The sequence below is a fragment of the Berghia stephanieae genome, chromosome 5 (assembly GCF_034508935.2).
Source record: "Berghia stephanieae isolate SIO BIC M18660-M18661 chromosome 5, UCSD_Bste_1.3, whole genome shotgun sequence".
In the NCBI taxonomy this organism is placed as follows: Eukaryota; Metazoa; Mollusca; class Gastropoda; order Nudibranchia; family Aeolidiidae; genus Berghia; species Berghia stephanieae.
Window position 1 is genome coordinate 48,263,117 of NC_088364.1, and position 15,000 is coordinate 48,278,116.

Sequence of the window (15,000 nt, forward strand, 5' to 3'; positions counted from 1 at the left end):
ACACGACTGCTGACAATGAATTGGCTAACCTAACATTACAAGTTAACAATAAAGTTATCCCTCAGCATGACTAAATGGGTTTGTTTCAAGGTGGGAGATAATTTTTCCCAGATAAAAATTTGATAAAACTTTAAAAATCAATATTCCGACCAATTTTGGTTTAATGCCATCTAGCTACCAAAATTAAACATTTGATAAATGACAGTGATAAAAGATTGTTGCTAATTGTAAATGATACGATATAATCATCGTTATCATTATCATCATTGTCGTCGTCTTCATTATCACCATTGTCATCATCGTCGTCTTCATCATTAATATCACCATGACCATTACGTTGGCGTTAGTGAGATGTCGACAATTGAAGATAAATTGAAAACAATTTTTAAAAAGACGAAATTCGGAACTTAGTAGGTGACCGCGAGTATAATTCATTTCTCTGAAATAGTTTTGACTAACCTCCATCACGACACAATACCAGATTGATACGATGTGTCACAATTAACTCCTGATCGTCATCGTCGTCGCCACCCTCCTTCTCTTTCTCTCCTTTCCCCCCTTTTCGTCCTCTTCCTCCTCCTCTTCTTCTTCTTCTTCTTCTTTTCCTCCTCCTCCACTTCCTCCTCACCCTTGACCTCATCGAATTTTCCTTCCTCTGCACCAGTTATTAGTTTTATCATTGGTAAAAATATATTTTTTTCTTAGGTAAAATCCCAAAAGCTACAGCAGCACAGAGCTCTGATGGAGGAGGAGGAGGTGATGCTGGAGCAATAGGTGGAGGGGTTGGAGCTGCCATGGCCCTAGCAAGCGGCGTCCTACTTTTCTTCTTTCTACGAAAGTGAGTTTTCTTCAGTGCTATCTAGCACGAAGTCCATTGTTCGAAAGATTTTACTGAAATGGTTTTCTAGTACTCTATTTTTAGCTGTTTAAGAAAAAAGTAATTCCCCACAATCAGTTGGAAAATTTTTAAAGTATCTTCAGAAAGCGGTGGGAGGCTACATGAAGCCTGGGATCGTGAAGATACTGACGAAAGAGTGATAATGGGGAGATTGTTAGATGATTGTTAGATAAAACTAAATTGAAAAAATGAAAAATAATTTTTTTAAATGATCACTCTTTCGTTAGTATTTAAAGTATCTTTCCGTGATTTGAACAGTAAATATTTGATTCGAATATTGATTTGTTCAGTGATATTTGATTGCTTTCGTCAGGCTTTTTATCAAATAGGTATGACAAACGAAATAAATCTTTATTGCCAAAAAAAATAAGACAAAATGCAGTAGAAATTTAAACTGGTTTTTTTTCAGTCTTTAAAATGGGTACTTCTAACTACTGAGCAAAACACTTTGATACAAACCTAGAAATCACACTAAGCTTGAATCTGGGCTGTTGAGTAATAACATTGGCTTAAAGTGTTCCGAATATTTACCTTAAATTATGAATAGCAAGATGGTGATCCGTTTTATATTACATTGTTTTTCTGTCATATACTGTTATCTTCAGAAAATTCTGCAAGAACGAGTCAAAAGTGGAGGACGTTGAAAGGGAGCCCGTTGAGGAATTGGACGAAAATGCAACGGAAGAACAATCTACTACAGACACTGGAACAAGTGATCAACAAACCGGAAATGACGTATCACACCATTGGTAGTTTATTGTGTTCTCGCTCATTTCCCCCAAAACACGGTTTGCTGTTATTCTGTCCTTCTCCCAATCTATCTATTTATTTATATATATATATATGTCTCTTAGGCACACGGGCAGGCGCTTTCATTCTCTCTGTCTCGTCTCCTTTTGTTATACAAGTTAAAGCAATATCATTTGATAAATGTCTTTTAAAGCCAGTAACGAAATACACCATGCCATTACGTGTAAAGATGTGTACTCGTATTTCGATAATTTATTGTTATAACGACGCTTTGCCAAAATCTGTACATATTTTCGGATCTAAACATAATATATGTTTTTATCAATTATAATATTCACTTTAAGTAGCGATTATGTCTACTTCCAATCTTCACATATATTATTTACCTTTCTACAATGAAAATTCGTTGATTATAAATTTAATTATTGCTCGTGTATTGTATATATATATATTTTTAAATGCTAAAATTAGATAGTTGTTTATCACTTTTTATATACAAAAAAAGACTTTGTAAAAAGACGGTTATTGAAATAAATGAGAGTGTGGATTTGGGGTGAAGCTTCATAATGAGGGAGGTAGAGAGAGAGAGAGAGAGAGAGAGAGAGAGAGAGAGAGAGAGAGAGAGAGAGAGAGAGAGAGAGAGAGAGAAGGGGGAGGGGGGGGGGAAGAGAAATCGAAATTAATATCGTGTGAGGAAGAGAGGATTTCTCTTTGTCGACACTACTTGCTCACGTATGTAAAAATTTTAGTTTAAAACAGCCAGATCTTGATAAACCGATTGTCCGGACAATCCGAATTTAGACCCGACAATGACATGTTAAAACAGAAGTGTTTTGCGCTGACACCTTCACATGTTTAAACGGATGTCTTGTGTGACAGCAAAATTAGATTGATTTCGTATAACCATCGGTCATTCTCTTTGCTTCAAAAGACACGGTTGATCTTTCTCAAACAACAGCCCCCAACGTGTGGCACTAACGCGGGCACCTGATATTACGAAAAAGAAAGGAACGCTGAGACAACCATGGAGACGGACATTTGAGTTGGAAATAAATAAATGGGATTTACATCCTGTAGAGAAGACCGTTACTGCTGCAGCCGTAAGGACAACTTGAGGTCTCCACTTGGAGATATAGGCATATGAGAAGTAAGCGAAGTCTAATATAGATTATCACAATAATAATAATAATAATAATAATAATAATAATAATAATAATAATAATAATAATAATAATAATAATAATAATAATAGTAATAATAATAATAATAATAATAATAATAATAATAATAATAATAATAATAATAATAATAATAATAATAATAATAATAATAATGGTAAGGAATAAATTATGCACGTCAAACACAATAATATGACCATATTACATATGGGTTAAATCGTCTTTTCATTGAAAACAAAGCTTTCAAGCTTTTTGTTTTGTTTTCTAAAATTAATCTATTTATTTGCTGTTAAATGATAACCGACAATTATAGCTCCAATTTCAAACCTCTGGGAACCGCGATATTTGAGTTATCGGAAATGACTATTATTATTGACGATACGTTGAATGTGCATGCATTTGATGTTGAGCTCTAAATATGTTGCAATTAAACTTTTTAAAGCATTATCACTGTTGTTGACGTTCATACATACGTACAGGTTGTGTTCCTGAATCCGACTTAAATGGACCAATATGGGCTGAAGTGTTAGACGGTGGTTATTAAACAGTTATAGATAATGTCAAAGTCCCAATATGGGAAAAAAACAATAACTATGTTTTGTTTGTTTTTAAGGGTTTTAAGGCGCTTGCAACACATTTCGGTTATATCAGCGCCAATACAAAGAAGAAAATGGGATAGTAAAAAGTTCTAAAATTACAATTAAAGCACCCTAGGGAAAGTAAGACAAAGGGAAACTGGGAAAAAATAGGGATCAGATGTAGATTCCAAGAGCATACGATCAATGTACTTAGTTTGAGATCACCTATAATCCGGACACAAGCACAAGATCCAACAAAGAGGAATACACTCAAATTCTTACATTATCCACTCTAAATAACAAATATAATAATACATAACAAGAACACAGAGATGATTTACAAGGAAAAAAATATAATCTCCCTAAACAATAATTATGCATTTGACTGTTTCCCTCCAAGCCAGGACGAAATGAAGTTATCTCATTCCAAGACAAAGACAGAAAGCATCTTGGAAAACAGATATAAGGGGAAAGAAGAGACAGTAAGTGCCTCCCTGCCCGCTATGGGAGGTCAGGAACCCCACCCAGGGGGGGGGGGGGGGGGGGAGGACACCACCCAGGCACAATGGGAAGCAGCCCAACTAGGGACCCGAGCTAATAAAAGAAGTGTCACCAAACTATTTCCCATAATATGCATGAGAGAGAATGCTAATATTAATATCTATTCTGAATTTAATTAGACATACGTATTGCTTGCATCCAAAAATAACAACAGCAATAATAATAATAATAATAATAATAATAATAATAATAATAATAATAATAATAATAATAATAATAATAATAATAATAATAATAATAATAATAATAATAATAATAATAATAATAATAATAATAACAATAATAATATAACTTAATAAATAAATAGACAAATAAATGAATGAATAAATGAAGGGATGAATTAATGAATGAATAAATAAAACACTAACGCAAGCTATATTCCAATGTTTATTCCAATTCCCACCAGTACATCTAAGAAAAACAAATAAAACAAACCAAAAAAAAAAACAAAAAACAGAGCGTATCTTGTCATTCTGTTATCGAGTGAAAAGCATAATCACATCATCCATTTTCGTCTTCAATGTGAACATAGTGACTATCCGTCTCAAAGTGGTGATATGTTTGTTTGTTTTGTTTTTTGTTTTTAAAGGTTTTACGGCTCTAAGCAACACATTAAGGTCATATCAGCGCCAGTAAAAAGGAATAGAATGGGAAAGTAAAACGTTCTAGAATTACAATTAAAGCACCCAAGAAAAAGGAAGACAAAGGGGAATAGGAAACAGATGTGGATTCCAAGAGCACACTATCAAAATACTTAGTTTGAGATCACCTAAAAGTCTCATCCAGACACAAGCACAGGTCCCCACTAAGAGGAATACACTCAAATGTTTACAAATCATATATATTTATACAATGCATAATACGGTGAATAACAGAGAGATGATTTACAAGGAAAAAATATCATCTCCCAAAACTAAACATATATTTGAATGTTTCCCTCTCAGCCAGGGTTAGGACAAAACCAAGTAATCTCATTCTAAGACTAGACATAAAGCAAGTTGGAAAACAGATGTAAGGGGATAGAAGACACAGTAAGTCCTCCCTGCCCACTATGGGAGGTAGGAACCTCACCCAGTTGTTTGCTTTAAAGGGTTGCAACACATTAAGGTCATATCAGCGCCAGTAAAAAGGAAGAAAATGGGATGGTAAAAAGTTCTAGAATTACAATTAAATCACAAAAGAAAAGGTGAGACAAAGGGGAATTGGTTCAAATAGGGAACAGATGTAGATCCAAGAGCATACCGTCAAAGTACTTAGTTTGAGATCACCTAAAAGTCTCATCCAGACAGAAGCACAAGTCCCAACTAAGAGGAATACACTCAAATGTTTACAAATCATATAATAAAATATGTAAACTAAACATAATACAATGCATAACAGAGAGATGATTTACAAGGAAAATAATATCATCTCCCAAACTATAACTATCAAGGAAAATAATATCATCTCCCAAACTATAACTATACATTCGACCGTTTCCCTCCCAGCCAAGGAACCTCGGCCAGGGTCAGGACAAAACTAAGTAATCTCATTCCAAGACAACGACAGGAAACAATTGGAAAACGGGTATGGGGGGATAGAAGACACAGTATGTACCTCCCTGCCCACTATGTGAGGTCAGGATCCCCACCCAGGCGGTGATATGTCGGAAAGACCCTGATGCAAAACATTGACAATTAAATTCAACTTATACAGTTTGAGTTACCCGATTTGTGCCCTCATAATTTAATTTCATTACTTAAATATAGCTTTTTTTATTCTCTCTAATCATTTTCTGTGGGGCTTTTTCTGTTCCCTCATGGTCAAAGAGCCCAAATGTCGGAGTTTTTTAAAAAATATTTTTAATTGTTCCCAAATACGAGCCATATTTATCCTTTAAATTCTTTACATTTTGACTGGCTCATTTAGGCACCTTTAGTTTTTAATGTCTCATTGCAGTGAAAAGGGGAGGGGGAGAGGTATTTCTCCATGTTGTAATGTGTAATCAACGTGGCATTCATAATCTTGAGACGATGTAAATTTCAATATCTCGTAGTCCACAATTCCAGTCTTATACAGTGAATTCTGCTTAAAGTCAACACCTCTTGTTGATTCCAAATTTTCCGTTCTTTATCTAAGTGATAATGGATAAAGTCAACCTCGCTTAAAGTTCAACCAATCTTTCTAATCCAGTTGTGTTGGCTTTACCGGGATTGCACTGTAAACCATTGGATCAAAAATCTTTTGTGTAAACCGAATACACCTGTCATATTGAAATGAACAGTTTCTATCAATTCTCCTATCCAATCCAATCCAATATTTTGTAACTTCATGTGATGAAGATTTACGCAACTGTCTGTCATCAGCAGGAAATCTATATTTTTGTTCTCAATTAATCAAACGTAAAAAAAAGTATGCTTTAATTATCATAAAATATGATAATTTATTCAAATGTATTTTAATTCATCTATCTACGATTCAATACTTTTGGCTACTTCAGAGACCTGATTTTCAAGGTCAAAATGTATCTTTTCAAACAAAACAATAAATCCATCTGTCTGCCTCATAAGACATAAGACTCAAGGTAGGGTCCGGAGGATACCAAATGATCTCATTCCAGAAGGACACAAACCCACTTGGAAAGCTCCAGGATACCAAATGATTTCATTCCAGAAGATGGACACAAACCCACTTGGAAAGCTCCAGAATATCAAATGTCTCATTCCAGAAGAAGGACACAAACCCATTTGGAGAGCTCCAGGATACAAATGGTCTCATTCGAGAAGAAAGACACAAACCCACTTGGAAAGCTCCAGGATACAAATGGTCTCATTCCAGAAGTAAGAAACAGACCTACTTGGAAAGGACAAATATTATGACAGAGGAGATCATAGCAAGAATACGATCTGGCAAAGAGCCCATCGGCTGAGGACATCCAACATTCACTCACCAGCCTCGCCATAAGGAAATTCCTAGCTTGAAAATACTCAATGAACTTTCTCAATGAAAATGAGATTATGGGGGAAAAGATATTGGTAAAGAGAAATAAAACAACAACAAATTTTATAAGTATTTATGCTGATACGAAAAAAAAATACACATATATACACACAAAGCACATAACATGAAGACACCAATATTAAGTTTAATATAAAAGACATTCTTAAGGCAGAATAATGCAATACATGTTTCAAATGCTCTTGATATTGGCAAAGGCACAATCTAAAAATATAATATAAATAAACTGTCGATCAAAATATTGGTCGACAAGGTCTTTAATCACTGCATTTTGAAAATGGAATGTTTATTTGATTGTAGAAATTATTTATTATAATTATAATTATATTGTTAAAATAATCAGTTAAGGAGAGGAGTCTGTAAGAAAGTTTCATTTGAATCCGTATTAGAAAAAGCACGGCACTTGCCTTTCAGTGATTTTCCAAATGCCTTATTGTAAATATATAATAAAAGAAAAATGAAAACATACTGTGAAATAGTATGGCTCTTTTTATCTTATCTAACGAATGTCTGAATATTGCAGTTGTTGCCGGGGTCCTCCCCCCCCCCCTCCCACCTACTTTTTTTTTTTCAAACACAACTGGCTTTTATTTGATTCTGTTAATTTACTTTTTATTGTTGTTGTTTTTTCTTCGTGGGAGATAGTTTTGTGATGCTAGTAACCAACCCATCAATGAAAGGTTGTCAAAATTCAGGATAAAAGTAAAAATATATGACTAGTTAAAAGAGTGAAAAAGATAGACGACCAGACAATGTATGTACTAGTAATAAATATGTTCCTTTTGTAATATGCATTACCACTTATTCTATAAATTTAATAAGTGTTAAAGGACATATGCATACTTCTTAGTATAGTACTTTATCTGAAAGCAGTCTTGGCAGTTGAAACCATGAAAGACATATATATATTAAAATTAGGAGTTAAAAAAGTGTGTTAAACATCTGCTGAGAAAAACTATTTCATAAATGTACAATAAAACTTAAAGTACCATGATCAGAAACTTTCATCCTATCAGTTACTGTATATCAAAATTTTGACAATCAAGAATGAACAAGCAAAATAAAAAATCATAATTTGTGTCTTTTTCTTTCCACAGCAGTATACCATACATTTCGTCCGATTTAGTTTCGAAAGCAATATAACAGCACATTGTTTAATTCAAGAAGGTAGAGTAAAATATGAAAACTTTCATGGATAATCTTATTTTCACTTAGTCACCTACTGATCAGACATCGAAAATAAAAAATGTCAAAAGTAATGAATCACACAGTATGTAAGTTTGGGATACAGTAGTTTCCATAACATTTTTTTAAAAACAGATAAAAGATTTATTTGAAAAAAAATTTGGATATGTTTTTGAAAAGTATGCTAAACAGATAATTTCAACTTGATTTGTACAAATCATTACCACTTAGACGTTGATGTCCTTCAACATGTCAGAGGGCGGGGAGATAAAAAGAACTTTTAACTTGTATTATTAGATTTGGTCCGTTTTTAATTGAATTTGCTACATGGTTAATAAAACAAAATAAAGATAAAAATTGAAAGTTAAATTTTACTGTAATTCTTTATTTTCGGTTTGTTTTGACTATCTCTTACAGATACCAGGGCCGAAATTTCGTTTCCTTTGTATTGTTTCAGTTTGTGAATCACATTTTTCATTTATTTTTCCTCTTTAAACCTTAAATTGTATTGAATATTAAAATGTTGGAAAGTCATGCTTAGCGCGTCTTAATTCATTGGGCTGAATTTGCACGGTTCAATCAGAAAGCTCATGTGCAAATCTCAGAGTAAGAATATTAGTACTTGACCAAAGACACAACATCAACTGGCACTAACATTGGACAGTCGTTGTGCGGTGAAGAAAAAAAAAAAAGAGGAAGAAAAAAAAGACCCAGTTTCAAGGTGATCGTAAAGTTAATGATTTAATAATTTAGAGATGGATGAGAATCTCAACAAAGTCTTTGTTTTATTTTTCAGCCTCATATTATGGAATGTCATAGAGCATTTTGTGCCTTTGTAAGAATCTATTTTTTGAAAATTGTGTGAGTTTATAAATAATGTAAGAATTCTAATAAAATATCCTAAAATTTGTCAATGAACCAGAACAGTTTATTTCAAATATCTCTGATAAAGTTGAGCCGTACAGATATGATGGGTACTTATATAATATACAACCTTAAATTTTATTCAATGTTAGTAAGTTGTATGGATTGATCATATGCATTTATCAAAAAAAGTATTTTATTTTATCACTTCACTAAATAACTAAATATAGATGAATCAAAAAAATCATGAAAATTTTGGTGACTTGAGTGTTATAGTTATAATATTTACTGCATGACAATTTTTAAAAATCAAAAGGCAGTCAACCTAAAGTTTGTCAATGAACCAAAACATTTCAAAAGTCCTCATAAAGGTGCCAATAAGGATTATATGACTGATACTTATACAATATACACTCTTAAATTTCATTATAAATTAGTAAAAAAAAAAAATAAATAAATAAATTAAATTGACCTTTTTATATAACACAATATCCACTAAACATGCTCACAGCGCTTTACAAGGGGTCCCTGGCCAACGGCAACAATTAACAAGTAGGACGGGACATGACGCCTGCTAGGCGATATTACATTTTTTTTTCGGACAGAGACAACGCTATTAAGGGCCAGATACTCATTTTACACTTTAGTACTGTGAGAGAATGTGAGTAAAGAGCCTTCTCCAAGGACTCAACTATGCACCAAGCGAGGCTCAAACCGAGGACCTTCTGATCCGAAAACGAGTGTCATAACACTAGACCACAAAGCTGCACGTATAGTAGTATAGTATATGCATAATTGAGTTCCTATATGTTTTGTTTTTGTTTTTAAATGTTTTAAGGCGCTTGATACACATGTTGGTCATATCAACACCAGTAAAAAGGAGAAAAATTAGATAGTAAAAATATTCTAGGTGTACAATTAAAAGGACTTGAGGAAAAAAATAAGGCAATCAAAGGGGAATGGTACAACTTGGGAACAGATGTAGATTCCAAGTGCACACTATCAGCGTACTTAGTTTGAGATCACCTAAAAGTCTCACCCTGATACAAGCACAAGATCCCTCTAAGAGGAATACAATCAAATCTTTACAAATCATATTATCTCCCAAAACTCTAACAATACATTAGACGGTTTCTCTCCCAGCAAGGACTCTGGCCAGGGTCAGGACAAAACTAAGTAATCTCATTCCAAGACAAAGACAGAGGGTAATTGAAAAGCAGATACAGGGGGATAGAAGACACAACAAGTACCTCCCTGCCCACTATGGGAGGTCGGGAACCCGACCCTGGAGTTTCTATATCAAAAATAAATATCTTATTCAATTATAAAAAGATGTATAAAAAATACCGAAGAATATGTTATGTTGCCTTTTGTTATTACTCTCGACAGTAAATAGCTATAAAATTGCAAAGTGACATTAAAAACAAACAAACAAAAATAATTTTAAAAACGTATGGCTTTGTGGTATATACGTTTAAGGCAGTCGGAATCTTGTGAAAATGGATTTTTCAAAAATAAAAAAAATCAGTGAAACATAACTATTTCCAAAGGCACAGGAGAAAGATCATAATATGCATAACAAATATGCAATGCAAATCAGGATCACAAAGATAGAATTGTCTTTAAGTATTAAATACTGGTGAAATTAACAATTAAAAAAAAAAAAAGAAATTTCTCTTTACAAAAAATAAGAATTTTAGCAGCTAAAATAAAAGTATATAGGGAATCAATTTTTTTTTAAATGATTAATATCTCCCACCATTTAGTTTATGTCACAAGGACACAGACGATGTTTAATTTTATAAAATTGAAAATCTTGATTAGTTTTATACAGTGAGCCCATTTTGAAAAATATTGAATTATTGGTTCACATTTTATTATTTGAGAAAATTTATTTAGTAAGGAATATAAATAATGATTGTAAATACATTTTTTAAGCTGATAAACATTTCATTTTTATTTTGCACTACTCGAATCTATTCTATTTCAATGCATGTTCATCAATTCAAAAATATGTTTATTAATCTTTACTTACTATTATTGTGAGTCATATTATAACATAAAATAGTATCACAAATCATTTGAATCATGTTATATCTCATTTAATGAGTTGGCTCATTATTTACAACATTGTCAATTTGAGGAGAAAAGAAAAAGAAAATATTAGTGATCATTTTCATTATTATAAGCCTGTCTCACAAAAGTCAGCATCAAATCACTAGTTGGTAACTTTCTATCTCTAATTTTCCGGGTACTTCTCCATAGAAGTTAACCTTGATCATTTCCAGATGTCAGTGTTAAAATCCTTCTCCTCTACCATATAAATCATTATCAGATTCACGGAGATTTTGTGGTTTTCTTGTCGCCATCATCACTTCCACTGTCAGGAGGAAGAACATGTGTGGAGTATAAAATGATGAGTATGACAATAAGAAGAATCACAAGTACCACGCACACCAGGATCAGAGTCATCTTCTTGTTACGCCACCAATACTTCTTTTTTATTTTCCTAGAAGTTCTTTGGAAGGTTGCTGCCTGAAAAAAACAACAACAACAAAAAAACAAACAAGAGTATTAACAAATGATAAAAAGAAATTCAAAGGCACAGAATCAAACAAGGAGATATATAGGCATGCAGATTGGTGGAGAATTGCACTATCAACCCAAATCTTAAGCCTCCTTTTGAGCCCTTGGCGTTTTCCTAGTAAGAATTATTAACCATATTACTCACTTTCCCATATTGCACAGCAGTTAAGTGATGATTGTAAATACATTTTTAAAGCTGATAAACATTTCATTTTATTTTACACTACTCGAATCTATTCTAGTTTAACAGCACTTGGATCATCAAAACACCATGAAAAGTGAGAACAAAAGTAGATCATAATGAACTTCTGTATCTAATCTAAGATAAAATCACTTCCTGGCATAAATCTTCAACAAAAATGAAAATGTATATGCATTATTCCTTTATATCTACTACATACACAATACAAATTGACACACAGACATAGGATATTTAACTGAGAAATGGTTGACAGAAAAAAAAATATTACACTATCTTTTTATAAAATATATATGACACCCCTAGCAGATCACCACCTTATTGTTTATGGGGGTGCTCAAGCCATATTGCACGGGCAAAGGTGTTAATTCTGGTGGACCATCACAAGACCATCCTGAATGACGAGCCGTAAGCAGGTGCCTAATGTGCCTCATATATGTGCGACTAAATGGCGACCCAAACCAGTGCCTGAATGACTTCAGCCATCCCATACCCACACACTATGTTATGATGACAAGTGTAGCCATACTCAGATGACCTGCTGTGATTCCCAACTCAGGATTTTTAAACACTCTTTGTGTACATATTAAGAGTACTCGGTCCATCTAGATAACTAGTGACACCAAAACAAAATCCCATGACATACCACACAAAAAGTGGACACAGCCCCTCTCTTTCCAATTCATCAGATAAGAAATAAACAAAAAGAAAAATCAATCAAAAGTATACCCCAAAAACATTTATCGCTGTTCAGCACAGTTACAAAGGGTATAAGTTCTGCCTCAGCATTATAGCAGAGCAAAGATTTTTGCTTGGTTTGCTTCTGTCTTAAATTTAAACAGACCACATGAGCAATGTACTTCGTGGCACAATATGGAAAAACTCGGTTATAAAGAGAATTGTTTCATTAAACCTCAATTCTGCTTGCATCTATTGTTTCTTTCTTTTTTTTTAATAATCCCAGTGTCAAACCAACACTGGTAATATAGAGTTGGTAAAATCTAGAATTGTCTACCTTGTATCCCAGCTATCTAGCCTGAGTTCAGTCAAAAATAGCAAAACAACTAAACATTGTCACTAGATAACAATATAAATCTGTCATATGCATTTTTTGCCAAATTGGGACCTAAAATTTGACAAAATTTGCCCCAAAAAAACCCAAAATTTGCCAAGAAATTTGCCAAAAAGACCAAAATTTGCCAAAAAATTTGCGGAGGAGAACTAAGCATTTCAGCAAAAATTAACACGCGATACAGAAAAAAAAAAATATATATAAGACAATTAATTATATTTAAGGAGACTACATTTATTAATTTGTTGTTACAAATATTTTAAAGGATCATTATCCGTAGAGAGTAGCTTCCCTTGGTTTGGGCCCAGGCAAAGCTGCAACATTTCTCAAGTTTCGCACTTTTTTTTTTTCATTATTTTGTTTTCGCTTCTTTTTTTCCCCCAAAATTTGCCACGCGATTTGCCAATTTTCCCAAAATTTGCCACGATTTGCCAATTTTGGGACATTTGCCAAAATTTGCGGATCGCCCTGATATTTGCAGCCGCAAAAAATGCAGATGACAGATAAATGGTGAGTATAACAGTGTCAGACAAAGCAGACAGAAATATACAAGAAAAAAAAAACATCCAAAAAGATACCTTGAACCACTTTTCAGTTCTCACTGGTCTTTTTTTTTTCAGATACTTAGAAAAACTTTGATCAATGTATTTCATAAGCAAAAACAAATAACCCGTTAACCATGTCTCAGTCAAATTTGAGTCACAAATAGTATTTTCAGTGGAAAGATATGAATACTGTAAGAGTAAGTATACCAATCCATCTATTGGTAGGAGTATATGAATTTTGTGGATATATTTAAATCGCTAGTGGGTACAGGAGGGTGGGGTCCAAGTGTAAGATAATAATCCTAAACGAACACATGCAAAGAAAGAACAAAGCATGTGAAACATGTAACCAAAATAATTAATTGTTAAGACAAGAAATTCAAAACTCACCCCTGCCTCAAGATCCTCTGTTTTATCCATTAGATCTTCCAGCCGATTTCCTCTCTCCAAAACACGCTCAATATTCTGAGACATGACCCCTTTCACTTCATCAACCTGGGCCTGGACAGCAGCTACAGAGTTGTTGGTAAAGCTGTTCTGGGAAGCTCTTTGCTGGATTCAGGAATGAAGACAGGTTATTATTTGTGTCTTTCTTTCATTTTTATGAAACATAACGTTTATCAACCAATTCTATCATATATATGTATATATATATATATATATATATATATATATATATATATATATATATATATATATATATATATATTATATATATATATACAATAAAATTACTTTAAACCGAAAGAAGCTAAACCGAAAAATACCTTAAACCGCAAAGAATTTAATAAATTGTACGAGTTTCTTCATTATCTTTGTACTAATTCTCACTATGAACCGAAATACTTCTAAGCAGGACTTTCTTTAAACCATAACAACTTGAGAGCACCTCCCTTTTTTCTCTTTCTATTTTTCTTCAAAAATTCGGCAAAGAGCCTAAGTATAAGATGAGGGTAAGGGGTGGGGTGGGGACTTCAATCACTGCACTTGTGTTTGGCCATCAACATAATCGCACAGACTGGAATAGGAAGACAACGGGTGACTGGCAGGCAAAAACGGAGGAATGAGGAGGAGGTGGGGGTGTAGAATCATGCAGGCGAAATGGTCTCGCTCGTGTGTTGATGCTTTGGATTTTCAACACGACACTAAGTGGGGTGGGTGTAGACAACTTACCATTGACATGCCATTTCATTTCCACTTTGTTTTAATTGTGTGTGTGTGAGGGGGGGGAGTTATGTAGTTAGGCGTTTGAACCTAATGGCAATTCAACAAAAGAGGGGTGTGTAGTAAACAGCTTAGCATTGACACGCCTTTTCATTTCACTTCACCTCTGAGTCGCTGCGCATCATTCATTGTCAATTATCACACAAGACCTTCGATCTTTACAAAAAGATGTTTAAAAGAAAGGACTGTGCTTACACATTGGAGTTAAAAAAAAAAAAATCAAGTCCATGAAAAAAAGGTTGAGCAAGACGGAGATATGTAAAAAACACGGCATCCCGAACTCAACTCTTTCAACACTTTGATTAGAAAAACAAACCCCCTAAAAATATTTTTAAAAATAAAAAAAAAAAAAATAATAATAAG

At 33.4% G+C, this 15,000-nt stretch overlaps 2 protein-coding genes across 4 annotated transcripts in view; one reads left to right on the plus strand and one right to left on the minus strand.

The window, feature by feature from the left end:
* LOC144974147 (uncharacterized) overlaps positions 1–2,218 on the plus strand; it is a 12,385-nt gene extending 10,167 nt beyond the window's left edge. Inside the window, exons 9-10 of the mRNA XM_078917055.1 lie at positions 706–838; positions 1,504–2,218. Of these exons, the coding sequence (XP_078773181.1) occupies positions 706–838; positions 1,504–1,651 (281 nt within the window). The 3' untranslated portion in view covers positions 1,652–2,218. The remainder of the gene's footprint in view (positions 1–705; positions 839–1,503) is intronic.
* A 2,121-nt stretch (positions 2,219–4,339) lies between these two features.
* The window catches only part of LOC144973075 (vesicle-associated membrane protein 7-like), a 16,287-nt gene continuing 5,626 nt past the window's right edge, over positions 4,340–15,000 (minus strand). For 2 of the 3 annotated variants that reach the window (XM_078915069.1, XM_078915070.1), the window contains exons 5-6: positions 13,804–13,965; positions 6,360–11,546 (exon numbers count right to left, since the gene is read on the minus strand). In XM_078915069.1, coding sequence (XP_078771195.1) covers positions 11,349–11,546; positions 13,804–13,965 — 360 coding nt within the window. In that variant the 3' untranslated portion in view covers positions 6,360–11,348. Of the gene's footprint in view, positions 11,547–13,803; positions 13,966–15,000 lie in introns of all 3 variants that reach the window. The other variant, XM_078915068.1, reaches the window with a different exon arrangement.